Genomic DNA, 15,592 nt, shown 5'->3' with positions numbered 1-15,592 from the left:
CTATTTTATAATTTATTAAAAACTAAAAATATTTTTTTATAAAATTAAATAAAAAATATTTTTGTTTTTTTAATAAATTATAAAGATATTTTAATAAATACAATGATATAATAAATAAAAAAACTAAATATTTATATGAATAATATAATCTACGTATCTTATTTTTATTTGTCTGTATTCTTAATATGCATAAATTTATCATTATATTAAAGTAAATATTTTTAATTTTTTTGAAAATATAAAATTAAATTTTTAATTTATTTTTATATATTTATTAAAATAAAAATTTAGAAGTTTTGACTAGTAAGAATTTTAACCTATAAACTGTTGTGATTTATTAGATGCTCCACTGTAGTGTTGGTGTAAAAAAAGAGTAGTAGCGGTTTGCAGCATTATTCTTTAGCTTTTATCCTTCAAGAAAGAAAATTCCAAATGAATCCAAAGGAAGTCACTATTTAAGGCCAAACCTCTCTCAGCACACAAAACAACACATACAAGCAAAGCCTTCAATTTCAAAGGGCAAGAACCATTCCTTCACCGGTCACCGGAGCAACCGGTAACACACATACAACTAACTCAACATGATAGCTTGCGCGGAGCACTTCCTGCCGGGAAATGACGCCGAACCGAAGCCCGACGACGACGTCGTTTCCAGCCTCTCCAAAACGCTTGGCGTTCAAGCCATCACCACCGACGACTTGGGAATAGCAAGCAAGGACTTCGGCGGCTTGAAATTCGTGAAGCCTTTGGCACTCGTAAGGCCCTACACCGCAGACGACGTTGCTCGGGTGGTGAGAGCGGCAGCAAGGTCTCCGACTCTGACGGTGGCGGCACGAGGGAACGGCCACTCCATCAACGGTCAGGCCATGGCGGAGCATGGTCTCGTCCTCGACATGCGCTCCATGGACGAACTTGTCCAGCTCGTGAGGATTAACGGCGCACCATACGTCGACGTTTCGGGAGGGGCATTATGGGAAGACGTCCTGAAACGCTGCGTTTCGGAGTTCGGTTTGGCCCCGCGCTCCTGGACGGATTACCTCAGCTTAACGGTTGGCGGAACGCTGTCATATGCAGGCGTGAGCGGCCAAGCGTTCCGTTACGGCCCGCAGACTTCTAACGTAACGGAATTGGAGGTGGTTACGGGGAAAGGAGAAACCATAGTATGCTCAAAAACGCAAAGTCCAGAGCTTTTCTTTGCAGTTCTTGGGGGTCTAGGTCAGTTCGGTATCATAACTAGGGCCAGGATTGTACTTCAGGAAGCTCCACATACGGTATGTGAATAATATTGTATATTTTTTTTGTGTTTATTTATTGACATTTTTAATTAGCTCCCGAATTTTCGGTGGTGGGATGCATGAGCGTGCGACACGTAGATAGAAGGTGATTATGTTTTGTTTTGTTTTGTTAGGTGAGATGGATAAGGGTAGTTTACAGCGAATTTGAGGAGTTCAGTAGCGATGCAGAGTGGCTGGTGAGAAGAGAAGAAGGTGAATCGTGTTTTGACTACGTGGAAGGGTTCGTTTTTGTGAACAGTGACGACCCCTCCAACGGGTGGCCCACTTTGCCATTGGACCCTCAACAAGTGTTCGACCCCATTCATATTCCTCCCTCTGCCGGTCCTGTTCTCTATTGCTTGGAGCTCGCTCTTCACTATCGTCACTCAGACCACCCTTCCCGTGTTGATGCGGTATGTATGTATCTAACCTTACTCCCATTATATTCTATACTCCCTAGTAAGTCTAAGGTGTGGATCCTAAGGGGCCAATCATGACTCTGTTTGACCTCGGTGGTTGCTAACTGGGTCCCTCTTAATTAAAACTCTTAACCGTAGACGGGTGGGTCCCCGGTAAAACAGGTGAATATACGACGGATATAGTAGAGTTGGAACTACTAGAGTGATGAATGGAGGACGGCTTATTATTATTCTCGTCCAAACTTAATGGCGCACATATAGCCCACCGTGTCATGTGTGCCTATTCTATAAAATACAAAAATTGTTAAGAAATGCTATCTAGTCTAGTGTAATAATAAGAAATTATTTGAGAATTTTGTGTCTCCATTTGAAATGGGTGCTGAGAACTGACAATACAGTAATGATGTATCTTCCGTTGGATTTTCTGACGCTTTCGTGAAATAAAAAGGCCCATGCCTTAGCAAAAATGACCCAAACGGGACTGTACTTTGCACTTATCGTGATGGCACTGTGGTAATTTCGGTGCTGATCATTGAGATCTCGCTGACGTTACGGTCCCCACAGTTGCCAGAAATGGCCAAAACGCCATCATTTTCTGGAATCTGTAAAGCATGAAGCCATGAACCGTGTGTGTGATGGCGTAAATGCCCTCCTATTATCATATAGGTTGTTGATGGATTGCTTGGACGGCTACGATTCATCAAGGGTCTCAAGTTCCAGGTGGACATGGGATACACGGAGTTCTTGCTACGTGTAAAGCGTGACGAGGAGCATGCGAAAATCAACGGCGTTTGGGATGCGCCACACCCTTGGCTGAACCTGTTCGTTTCAAAGTCCAATATCGCCGAGTTCGATAGCGAGGTGTTCAAGAAGATCCTCAAGGACGGTGTCAATGGCCCCATCTTAGTTTACCCTCTCTTGAGAAACAAGTAAGTATATACATATATGTTTAAACTCGTAATAAAGAACTTTATGAATATATGGTGTGGACTGGTTCACTTGTATAATTATTTTTATGTGAAATTAAAATTAAAAAATTATTAAATAATAATTTAATTAAATATATTAAATTATTTAATTATTTTAATTAATAATTTTACATGAATACAATTATACCAAATCATAAATATTAATAAATCACATTATGGTAGTTAAAATTTAGAGCGTGGGTCAAATACATGAGGCTGTTTGAGTGAGTTAAACATAATAATAATATAAAAATATTATTTATATATTAAAATTAATTATTAATATATTTATTTATAAATATATATGTAATTTAATTTATTTTCAATGTATAATAATAAGATGTTTTATTCTTTTTAATAATAAGGTGTTTTAATTTGGTCATATATTCTCAAGTGGTAAAAGCTAAGGGACATTTGTTTTTGTTTTGTTTGTATAATGTATGTGGGCCGTAGAAAAAAGATTTAATTCCTGAGCAATATGCTGGGTCTTGCATTGGAATTCAATTTCGTTCTTATTATAACAACAAAGGTCCCCACCCACCTCGTGCCCAATGTTTCTGCATGCCAGCCAGCCAGCCAGGGTGTGCTACTTGCATACAGTCACGCGCATTCAATTTTGACCCATATAGATGTTAATTAGTGACATGGTTAATTATTAATTAGCGATTAATTTTTTATGATGATCAGGTGGGATAGTAGACAATCGGTGGTGGTGCCAGAGAGTGACATATTCTACATAGTAGCATTGCTGAGGTTTAGTCCAGCACCACCAAAGGGACCATCGCCTCAACTCTTGGTGGAACAGAACCGTCAGATTCTTCAGCTTTGCTTAGCCAAAGCCTTTGATTTCAAGCTATACTTCCCTCACTACCACTCACGACAAGATTGGATCAACCACTTTGGTAATCATCAATGGTCCCGATTCGTTGAAAGAAAGACCGCTTTTGATCCCATGGCTATCCTTGCTCCTGGACAGAAAATTTTCTCCAGAGTCCCTCAACCTTATTCTCTCACACAATAATAATAATAATAATAATAATAATAATAATAATAATAATATTTTCTTCTTCTTCTTATCACTACTATTTCTTACCCTTATCCTTGCTTTTGTTTTGATGTCCCTGTCAATTGCAAATTTGCAATGCCCCCTAGGCCTTACCGATCCAAAAAATAAAAAATTATATAATGATGCATCCATACATTTTCTAGGTCGGAAATTTTGTTAACTTTTTCTTTTCTTTTTGACGCAGTCTATTAATGATTTGATGGTCAGATTTATGTGTTATCTACTATGACCAAAATCATATATACAGCAGTAGTAGTTCAATGTACTATGTGTGTGTTTCAACTACAGTTTATAAACGAGAGTTTGAATAAAATTAATTTTATAAACTTGATTTTAATGAAAAATAAGTTTGTATTAAAGTGATTTATGTTTAGCAATTTTTGCATTAAAATGAGTTATAATAAAATAAATGTTGTTTGGATTATACTATTCAAAATTACTTTTAGATAAAAAATTACTAAAATAGATACCAACTTAAATAATTTTTGTATATTATCTTATCATTTTAATTTAGATAATTGCATAGATCTTATTAATTAATTCTATAATAAAATTAATATTTATACACTAAACTAAAAATAATATATAAAAATTGACAAAATATATTTTTAATTAAAACTAACAAAATATAAATTTTAGAGAGTACTTAGAATAATAAAAAAAATTAAATATTTATTTTGGTAGTAATTGAAATAAATCAAAAAAATTTTTATGATATTTTTTATATAGTATATTTTTAGTATCTTTAGTACTCTTTTTTAATATGCTATAATTTATTATTATTATTATTATTATTATTATTATTATTATTATTTATAATTAATTTTTTGTTTAATTTATTTTACCTAATAAAATCAATAAATCATATTATAAAAAAATAATAAAAATAATAAATAATAAAAAAAAAAGTTCATGTAAACAAAAATAATAAGATTTCCATAAATAATATAATAACATGCATAAAAGATAAAGTTGGTAAAAAATAAATAAAGATGAAATATTGATGGCTAAAAATCCGTTGGTAAAACGCAGAAGTTTAGAATTATAGCTTCTTGTAAACGTGGTTGTGAAAGCAAAATCACTTATGCGTTCATGAATCAAAAATTTGCCAAACTAAAAATTAAAGTTTTTAAAAAGGCTAAACGTGCTTTTTCTCTTGTAACGCGTTTGCCAAACACACAACGTTGATGATTGATGCAATGTGGGTGACACGTAAATATTTCATCAGATTAATTTGTTGGCGTCATTTTCATCCTATCAAGAAAACTGGTGCCGCTATAATAATGCGTTGTCAAGGCAGTCATTTTCACTTTGTGTATTTGGAATTCAATCCTTCAGAAGTTACATGCTATATATACTCATCTTCAAATTTGGACCACCCACTACCATATATATGTGTCTTATTTGAGACACTCTTAACTGGCGTTGATGTTTCAGTTTAAGTAGTGCCTTTCTCCAAACACCATGCTCCATCAAATTATAATTTACAGAAATATTTGGTAACCAAAGAAAATCTGCCAAAAACAGCCATAACTTAATTTATTTAACATTCATTAATTGTTGCGACAATTAATTAATGTTAAATAAGACAAATTTTGGCTGTTTTTTTGTCTATCTAACATTATCCTTTTCAAAATCGAAGAACTAATATTCGAACACGAATGATGAAATAATTATGTGATTGCATTGTTAAAAGTTAATGGAAAGAAATTAAAGAAGTAAAGTAGATACCCTCTTTGATTGTATGATTTCTTATACTTTCTTTTGTATAACTTCTTTTTCTTCCCTGCTCTATATATAATCTTTTTAATTACCATTTACATACTCTCGCTAATGCAGAAAAAGTTGTGCAAATAAATACTTGCAAGAGGACCATCTAATGTAGCTTTAGGATGCCATAATAAATAGATGACGATTTTTTTAATGAGGAGTGCTAGGACTAGTAATTTTTGTAATTTATAGTCATTAAATAGTTATTAATAATATTTTTAATGGTGTGAGATTTCATCTAATAATGTAAAATTACTTACTTTTTTTTTTTTACTAATTACATACTAGTCAAAATTTAATAAAAGTGTATACTTTCTCAAAAATAATAATAATAATAATAGGTGTTTGCTACGGTACGATGATAAATTTATACGTACCGATACAATAAAAATAAGGACAAATAACAAAACGCCATGTGAATTATATTATCTACATCAGCATTTATTTTTTTTTAAAAAAATATATATCATATCCATATTTTTACTAAAATATCCTTATAATTTAGAAAAAATAAAAAATGTTTTTTTATTTAATTTTACAAAACGACTCAAATACCCCTTTTTTATGTTAGAACAAAATTTATCTCCTAAAATTAATCAAATCTTAAAATTGAGCTAATTTATATTTATAAATTTTAAACAATTTAAAAAATAAAACAACATCTGCTATCAATTTCGTGGATACTATTCCATAAACCATAATTTCTACACATCTGAAAAACAAAAATTCAAAAGAACTGTTCTTCATCTTGCATGGGTTTTCTTATATCTTTCTCAAAGAACGTCTCTCTCTCTCTCTCTCAATTCGCATACTGAAACTCTCTCTTCTCTCTCACACTAGCCCACTACAGTCTCTCTCAGTCTCACTCGAGCCTCATCTCAGTCACACTCGCCGGCGTCTCCATGTGTCGCGGCCTTCCCTGGGATCCTCGTTGCTGGCGATAGGAGCAACTCGTCGGATCGTCGTCGCTCGTCGTCTTCTGGTTTCGGACCTCGCCGTCGCCGTGGACCGTAGTCCGTTGGTGAGTCCCTGCATCGTCGCTTCCCATATTCTGTCTTTTCCAGATTTTCCTTCTCCTTGTATTTTGAGATGATGTTGAATTGCTAATCAATTAATTTACTTTGTTTCTGATCTAAATGTTGCTGCAAATCATGAATGATGTAGGATTTTCTGAATTTGGTGCTAATAACATGAGCTAACTTTTGGGTTGATGAAAATCATCACTGAGTTAAATTTGGGGCTAAATTTTTTGTTAATGAAAATTATCAATGAGTTGAATTTGTTACTTTAATAATAAATTTGATTCTTAGTATTGATTGATTTGATTCTTACATAGGCAGTATTGGTCAAACTCCAAATTTGTCTGGGAAAGATATAGATATTGACTTTGAGATCACTCCATGGACTAGATTTACTTGTTCGGTTATGTTTTGCTGTATGTTTCTATTCTGTTTTATCTTTTCATGTGCAATTGTGCATGCATTAGTTAATCTTTTTGCTGACTAGTATTCTAAGATTAGCTTTTAACAAATTAAGGTAGATAGCGCTAATGAGCCCTTATTTAATTGAGTGCTCTTAGAATACTTGCCAGTAAAATTATTGTAATAATTCTCTTAAAATTGTTCATTTTATAATAATTGAATCAAAGAAGTTGTACCAACTTGATCTTGAAGAAGAAACGAAGTATCTTTTGGGAAAGAGGAAGAAGAAGAAGAAGCCCTTTCCCAGTGGAGCCTCCACGGCACCTGCCAAATTTTCTGATGCTTTCACAGAATCCAATTGTAATACCGTATCTAATGCGTTTGTTTGTTGTGTTTCAGGTATTTTTAGGAATTCTTTGCACAAGAGGCGCACCACTGGTGGAAAGAAGAAGGTTTGAGGTTTGGAGGAAGAAGAGAAAGTCTGCTTTCACTCTCTTTTTCAATTCTCTGTGTTTTTCTTAATTTTTTTTCCGAAGTGCCTTAGTTTCTCTTAGTTTCAAAACCAAATCCCCCCAAATTTCTAGTTTCTCTTAGTTTCAAAACCAAATCCCCCCAAATTTCAACCCTCGTCTGAATTTCAACCCAAATCCTTGGTCCATGTTCAATACCAAGATGATGACACAGAACTTTGTAGTTGATTTGAATAAGCCCTTTGTTGATCGATGATTCTAATATTTACCTGGATCACTAATTTCATGTTATTGCTTTTGGATCATATTTACAGCTGTAGTAATTTTTGGAGACTGATTTTGAATATTTTTTGACGTTATTGCTTGAGATCCTATGTGTGTGGACATGCAGATGGCCTTCTATTTCTGTTGTGGTCAATGAGACTAAAGACTATAACAAACAAATTAATAAAATTGTGTCATTGCACATATATAAAAAATCATTGAAATTTTCCAAGCGCATATGATCTATTTTGGTTGCAGAGTTGGACGATGTCAGAATTTCTTTTATATCTAGGTCGAGCTAAGTTTGTGAAGTTTTCATTAGAAGTGTGAATTTCTCTTATACAAGTCTTTTTTTCCCCTACAAAAATGCTTCCTGAATTGTGTTTCTCTATTAAAAATTTTATGCCTGTTAATGAATGAAAGTCTTACTTTTGTGTCACTGAATGACAAGACCACCATTCTCAGGCACTACAAAAAACTCCTGGATTTACATCAACCTATAGTCAGAAGGCGCATAACAGATGGCTCGAGTTAATTGTACCATTAAAGTAATGTAGATAATTATGGGATATAATTCCAGCATAATCTATCATATATTTGTTTTAATATGCTATCTGCATATAATACACGACACGTAAAATATTAATCTCAAAAGTTTGATGGCTGTGAGTTTGACTTATTTATATTTGGGAATAATTGTTGGCTCACATGCAATTTTTCAACAATAGGAGAAAAAAGATTATGTAGTAACTTACCGACTTCTTGGTGTGCACATGGCACACATAGCTTTAACTTTGTATGTTTTTCAAAAGAGTACAAAAGCTCTATAGGCTAATTAGTTTTTTTTATCTACATGGGATCTCAAGTTGAGGTCTTAATTTATTCACATTTACTTTTTAGTTATTTTTATGAAGGTTCATTCATTTGTGCTAAGTGATTTCAATTAGTTTATAGGTTTTTATTACCGCAGAACTAACTCTCAGTGCTTCTATTACACAAAAACAAAAATCACAAAATAGCAGTGAAACAAATTCAAAGAGCAAATGCAGAGGTAGTAATATATATTTATGGAAAACAATAATAAAAGACATACTTATCAATCACCATTAATTTACTTTGAATGCTTTTGTTTATAACTCTTTTTTTTAATTTAATTTTGTAATTTACATTTTTGGATTAAATTTTTCTAAAATAAATTAAAATATAAATTGAAAAATAAAAATTCAATCACCATTAAATTAAAATAGTAAAATTCATGCATGATATAAATTATAAAGCAGGACAAAGAATATTGATAGACTAAGGATAAATTCCAGAGAAAAATAAGGAGTACTTCAAGGATGTTCCAACATGAGTGTATCCAGTAACAATATTCTAGATGGCTGATCTATCATAAGAACAAGTCAAAGAAACTGGTTCGCATATATACATTCACAACAAACTGTTTTCTCCACATTCAACTAGTTGTTCCTTGTCGCTTCCTCCATTGATGATTGTTATGAAATATTGACGAATTTGGAGTCCCCAGCAGCAGATAACTGAGCTGCTTCTTCACTTTTGTACACCAATTTTGTTGTTCTCTTAAATCAATTAGCTTTGTACACCTTAATATTGCCCTATGCAGTTGTTAGCAGTCCCAAACTTTGTGGCTAGGAACATATAAATAGCTATCAAATGGTTAATCTTTTTCTAGTTTCTCGTCCCAATCGCCTTTTGGGCTCTCCAACAAATCACCTGAGTAAGACCCATCTGGTTGACCAATACATTCAAATTGCTGGATAGAAAATTCTCCTGGATGGTAAGAGAGAAACACTCAGAAAAGCCCTTGGAAAGATAAGAAAAAAGAAATAATTGATCAATTTATAAATTAACCATATCTAGTTCTAAAGTCTTATGGACTTTTCAAAATCAAGTTTGCAAGATGTATGTACAAGATCAGGATCAATGTGTGCACAATGCATGTCACATTTACAAATCCTTGCATCACAAACAATGCATACAAAAGTTAAGTATTTAACAGACAAATAGAAGGCCATGGCATAGATTTTAAACCTCATAGAATGGAATCATGTGTGAAGGAGACACCATATTGATGAAGGCATATCCCACATTACATTTGTTCTGCAAGAAGAAACAGACAATCAGCCAACCTGACCAAAAGACTCCATCATCTTTGGTTAAAAAAAGAAAAATTTGGATTCATATAACTTAAAATCAATTGGCAAGTACATTAAGTCATAAGTGCCATGGTGATTCTCATCAATTGCAGCAAAAAGCATCTTTGATGCGTACCTTAAAGCAACCACAATGAGCAATTGTTAATAACTATTTGTATCAAATTATTAAAACAGCAAAAACTTGACTAGGATAGGAAGCTTCTTTAATTGTTCTCACTTGTTAGGAATGCTTTTAATCATCAAAGTCGTCCTTGTATCTTCACCACAGAGGATTTCTTCAAGATCAAGTTGGCACAACTTCTTTGAATCAATTATTATAAAATGATTTTAAGAGAATTATTACAATGATTTTACCAACAAGTATTCTAAGAGCACTCATTTAAATAAGGTCTCATTAGCGCTATCTACCTTAATTTGTTAAAAGCTAATCTCAGAATACTAGTCAGCAAAAAGATTAACTAATGCATGCACAATAGCACATGAAAAGATAAAACAGAACAGAAACATACAGCAAAACATAACCAAATAAGTAAATCTAGTCCAAGGAGTGATCTCAAAGTCAGCATCTATATCTTCCCCAGACAAATTTGGAGCTTGACCAATACTGCCTATGTAAGAACAAATCAATCAATACTAAGAATCAAATTTATTATTAAAGCAACAAATTCAACTCATTGATAATTTTCATCAACAAAAAATTTAGCTCCAAATTTAACTCAGTGATGATTTTCATCAACCCAAAAGTTAGCTCATGTTATTAGCACCAAATTCAGAAAATCCTACATCATTCATGATTTACAGCAATATTTAGATCAGAAACAAAGTAATTTAATTGATTAGCAATTCAACATCATCTCAAAATACAAGGAGAAGGGAAATCTGGAAAAGACAGAATAGGGAAAGCGACGATGCAGGGACTCACCAACGGACTACGGTCCACGGCGACGGCGAGGTCCGAAACCAGAAGACGACGAGCGACGACGATCCGACGAGTTGCTCCTATCGCCAGCAACGAGGAGCCCAGGGAAGGCCGCGACACATGGAGACGCCGGCGAGTGTGATTGAGATGAGGCTCGAGTGAGACTGAGAGAGACTGTAGTGGGCTAGTGTGAGAGAGAAGAGAGAGTTTCAGTATGCGAATTGAGAGAGAGAGAGAGACGTTCTTTGAGAAAGATGTAAGAAAACCCAGGCAAGATGAAGAACAGTTCTTTTGAATTTTTGTTTTTCAGATGTGTAGAAATTATGGTTTATGGAATAGTATCCACGAAATTGATAGCAGATGTTGTTTTATTTTTTAAATTGTTTAAAATTTATAAATATAAATTAGCTCAATTTTAAGATTTGATTAATTTTAGGAGATAAATTTTGTTCTAACATAAAAAAAAAGGGTATTTGGGTCTTTTTGTAAAATTAAATAAAAAAATATTTTTTATTTTTGCTAAATTATAAGGATATTTTAGTAAAAATATTAATATAATATATATTTTTTTTAAAAAAATAAATGTTGATGTAGATAATATAATCCACATGGTATTTTGTTATTTGTCCTTATTTTTATTATATCGGTACGTATAAATTTATCATCGTACCGTAGCAAACACCATAATAATAACATATTCTCAATTTAATAACATATCCTCAATTTAATAACATATTCTCAATTTTACTAAGTGTATACTTTCTATCGAAGGCTTTTTCATTTTTAAGAAGTGGCACATACACCACCCAATCACGTTTGCTCAAATTTAGTCTCATGCAAAAGTTTCACATATACGTCCTTCGGTAAACGGGTCATATGATGCTACTTGTTCATTCATAAAAGGGGCTACTCATATCATATAAACATATTTTTATATAAAAATAATAATTAACGTGTAAAAATATGTTAGGTTAATTGTTTTGCTTGATTTTGGTTTTTGGGATGTGATAGGAGGTGTCAACCAAATTTGTATTAATTATTTCAATTTGAGTAATAAATACAATTATTTTTGTGGGTTGTTTTTAAAATTTAGAGATTGTGCCCAATATAAGTATAAAAATAAGGAGAGTGATAGGTAAATAATGATCATTTTGAACAATATGAATAACCATTAATTAAATAAAAATACACTACACCTTAATTTAATGCTACTAATTAAATTTAAAATTAATTTACTTTTTTAACCCTATTAATTCACATTATTCACACATTGTTTAAAAATGTTGTTGGTTACCTATACTTTTCCTAAAAATAATAATTATAGAATGCAAGAAGTAAGAAAGAATTGTTGAACAGTAAGAAAATGAATAAATTTATATTAAATACTAACTATGTGTCTCAGTTACAAAGTTACACAAGTGAATTTTTATATACAAAATGAGCTAATTAATATATCTGATATAGTGATATGATTAACTAACTTGTTAACTTATACTATTATCTTATCTGTTACAAATACAAGTTATATTTGATATCTCCTTCAAGTTCAAGCATACATATTGTAAGTTCCTAACGTGGCCAAGAGAAACTGGAGTTGTGAAGCGAGGAGAGCTTTGGTAAAAAAATCTACAAGCTAGTGCTTACTAGAAACATGGACCAGCTTGATAATTTCGGCTGCAACTTTCTCTCGAATAAAATGACAATCTATTTTAATGTATTTGGATTGCTTATGTAAGGTTGGATTGGATGCCATATGAATTGCAGAGATATTGTCACAAAAAATCATGGTCGAACTCATATCAATGTACTTAAATTTTAGAAGTTTTATTATTAACATGACTTTGCATGCAGCATTAGCCAATGCCCTGAATTTAGCTTCCATGGGACTCCGGGAAACCAAATCTTATTTCTTGCTTTTCCACGAGATTAGAGAGTCTTTCAAGAATGTGCAATAGCCTATAGTGAATCTTTTCGTGTCCAAGCAACTATCTAATCTGCATCAGTGTACATGGAGATATTAAACTTCGATTTGGCTGAGAAGAGAAGTCCCTCCCTGGTGCTGCCTTCAAGTAATGTAAAATTTTATGTTCAGCATATAAATGAGGCATACGAGGGTCAGATATATATTATGCTAGCTCACCACAGTAAATGTGATGTCAAGTCTAGATATTGTAAGATACATGAGCCATCCAATTAGCCTTCGATAGCTCAAGGCATCAGATACGGGTCACCCTCAGCGACTCTAAGCTTTAGGTTAGCATCCATAGGTGTGTTGGCGGGCTTACATCCCAAGAAACCTGTTTTTTCCAATAATGAAAGTGTATACTTTCTCTAAGTCAAAGAAATGTCATTCTCAGATCTAGCCAGCTCTAATCCAAGAAAAAATTTAAGGTAATCGATGATTTTAAGCTTGCAGATAGATTGTAACTACTATTTTACATCTTCCACCATTTCTTGCTTCGGAAAAGCAATAATGATGTCATCCATGTAGACTATGAGAAACGTGGTGGAGTCGCCTTCACCAAATGCAAAGAGAGAATAGTCTTATTTAGATTGTTTGAAATCGTGATTAGTGAGGGTGTTGCAAAACTTAGTGAACCATTGTCTTGAGGCTTGTCGCAGTCCATACAATGATCTTGTTAATTTGCACACTAGCCCTTGCTTTCTTTGGAGGTGTCCCAAGGATAACTCCATGTAAACTTCTTCATCTAAGTCACCATTGAAAAATGCATTGTTGATATCTATAGATGAAAAATTATTTGGTACGAAGGTTGTAGAGTTTGTAATCTTTGAAGCCAATTGAATACCCCACTGCTCTTGGGAAAAACTTGGTTCTAGAGTTGGGATGGGGTGTTGCATATGCCAAGCCCCCAAAATTCCTCAGGTTCGGATAATTGACTGGCTTGCCAAAAAGCAATTCGAATTGACACATGAAATGTAGCAATTTGCTTGGTGTTCTATTAATGAGAAAAACTGCAATGGTAAATGCATTCTCTCCAAAAAGAGATGGGCACCTTAGATCGGAAGAGTAAGGATTTGGCCACATTGAGAAGGTGTTGATGCTTGCGTTTGACCACTACATTCTATTAGAGGCAATAAGGGCAGAAAAATTGGTGCAAAACTCCTCTTTGTTGCAAGAATTCAGTGAAAAAAAGTTCTTTACCATTGTCAGACCTGATGCATTTGATCTTTGTGCTAAATTGAGTGTCAATCAATGCAAAAAAGCTTTCAAACAAGTTGTGGCCTTAGACTTGTTAGATAACATAAATCTAGCAGAAACGAGTAGCATCATTCACAATAATTAAGAAAAAAATATTTTTTTTATTATAAGTTGAGACATGGTACGGTCCCCAAATATCACAATAAATAAAGTCAAATGCATTTAGGGATATGTTATTGTGTGATTCAAAAGGTAAGTTCTTGATTTTGCAAGATGACAAACTTTACCGGTGTGGTAATCATATCTATTTGGTAAGTGGAAAATGTTATCCAGATGCGGTAAAACCATAGTATTAGAACTGAACCGGTAATGGACCCGGTTATATGACTGGGTCACTAGATTACTGGTTCAACCGGTAAATCACTGATTTATCCAGTTGATCCGGTCAAAATATTTAAATATCAATTTTTAGATATAATTTATACTGTAAAAAAAATAATAAATTAGTCATTAGTACAAAATATTTTTTAATTTAAGTGAACAAGAAAAAATAAAAAATAACACAATCAATATCAATATATTTATATAGTATGTGTTGTTACTTGTCTGGTTCTATGCTTAAAAGGATAAAAAAATAAAAAAATCATTCATGTTTTGTTATATATATAATTTTTTGTCGCATATACGAGTAAGAAACAAGTCTGTCATAGTGGTTAGGGGAAGGCTTTGTATTCACGCGTTTCCCAGTTCGAACCCCACGTTTAACATTTTTGGGGAATAGGAATAGTTGAGGAAGCTTCTACAATGGTTCAGCGGCCCGCGGGTACACCATGGACCCGCGGCGGGTCTAGTGCTACATGAGGTGTAAATCGGTTGGTTTTTAACGGATTTAACCATCATTATTGACCGATTCGAATGCTTATTCGGTCTAATTAACTAACCGAACCGATCAGGCTATCGGTTCACCTATTTTTCGGTCGAACCTGTTAGTCCGGTCCGATTCTGATAACTATATGTAAAACTATAGGAGATGCATGACCTAAACAAGTGTGTCATAACCATGAGTTACACAAATTTTTTGAGGTTTGATCAATGTTGATATGTACATTAAATTAAGAAGGAACGAGAGAATTTTGTGAAACCATGCAGTGAGGAATCGATTGGGGTTTTAGCTTTTAGGATGTATAGTCACTCAAGTTACCCTTCCTAATCCCTTTGAATGTCTGGTGTTATGAATAGTGAAGTAATTACAACCAATTATTAAGTGGGTGCAAAATTGGAAAGAAAAGCTGACAATGAGCGTAAATTAACTCTAAACTCAGGGACATAGAGTACATTTTGAAGGGACATGTGACGATTGAGTTTAACAAAACCAATAAAATTAGCAGAAAAAATATTACGATTGGACAATTATACTGAAAATCACCATAGCTTTGAGGTATTTTTGCAAGTACAATTAATTGCATAGAATTGTAGCCAAAGATCGGTTTGTTTTCAACGCTTACACTGAAATCTTCAAACAACTCATTCAAGTCGATTAAAAATCATTGTAGCATGACATGTCAAATTCACTCTAGTTTGATTTTTAATCTTTGTTCATTCTTTTAAGATGAATGAATACTCATGTCAAATTGAAGATGATATTAAAAAATTTGTTATATCATTTAATAATTTTTAATTGTAT

At 33.1% G+C, this 15,592-nt stretch overlaps 1 protein-coding gene across 1 annotated transcript; it reads left to right on the top strand.

The window, feature by feature from the left end:
* Positions 1–437: 437 nt before the first annotated feature.
* Positions 438–3,991, top strand: LOC107624095 (cytokinin dehydrogenase 7). The gene is made up of 4 exons (XM_016326551.3): positions 438–1,271; positions 1,409–1,687; positions 2,360–2,622; positions 3,349–3,991. The coding sequence occupies exons 1-4, from the start codon at positions 582–584 to the stop codon at positions 3,680–3,682; spliced, it is 1,566 nt and encodes a 521-aa protein (XP_016182037.1). The 5' UTR covers positions 438–581; the 3' UTR covers positions 3,683–3,991.
* The last annotated feature ends 11,601 nt before the right edge of the window (positions 3,992–15,592 follow it).

This window comes from Arachis ipaensis, chromosome B10 (assembly GCF_059453495.1).
Source record: "Arachis ipaensis isolate K30076 ecotype BB chromosome B10, ASM5945349v1, whole genome shotgun sequence".
Classification (NCBI taxonomy): Eukaryota; Viridiplantae; Streptophyta; class Magnoliopsida; order Fabales; family Fabaceae; genus Arachis; species Arachis ipaensis.
Note: the sequence above shows the minus strand (reverse complement) of the source record. Positions and strands in the feature narration are given on the sequence as shown.

Coding starts and splice junctions, on each gene's coding strand:
- LOC107624095 (XM_016326551.3), top strand. CDS start 582: ATGATAGCTTGCGCGGAGCACTTCCTGCCGGGAAATGACGCCGAACCG. Junction 1,272..1,408: donor TTCAGGAAGCTCCACATACG/GTATGTGAATAA, acceptor TTGTTTTGTTAG/GTGAGATGGATAAGGGTAGT. Junction 2,623..3,348: donor TACCCTCTCTTGAGAAACAA/GTAAGTATATAC, acceptor TATGATGATCAG/GTGGGATAGTAGACAATCGG.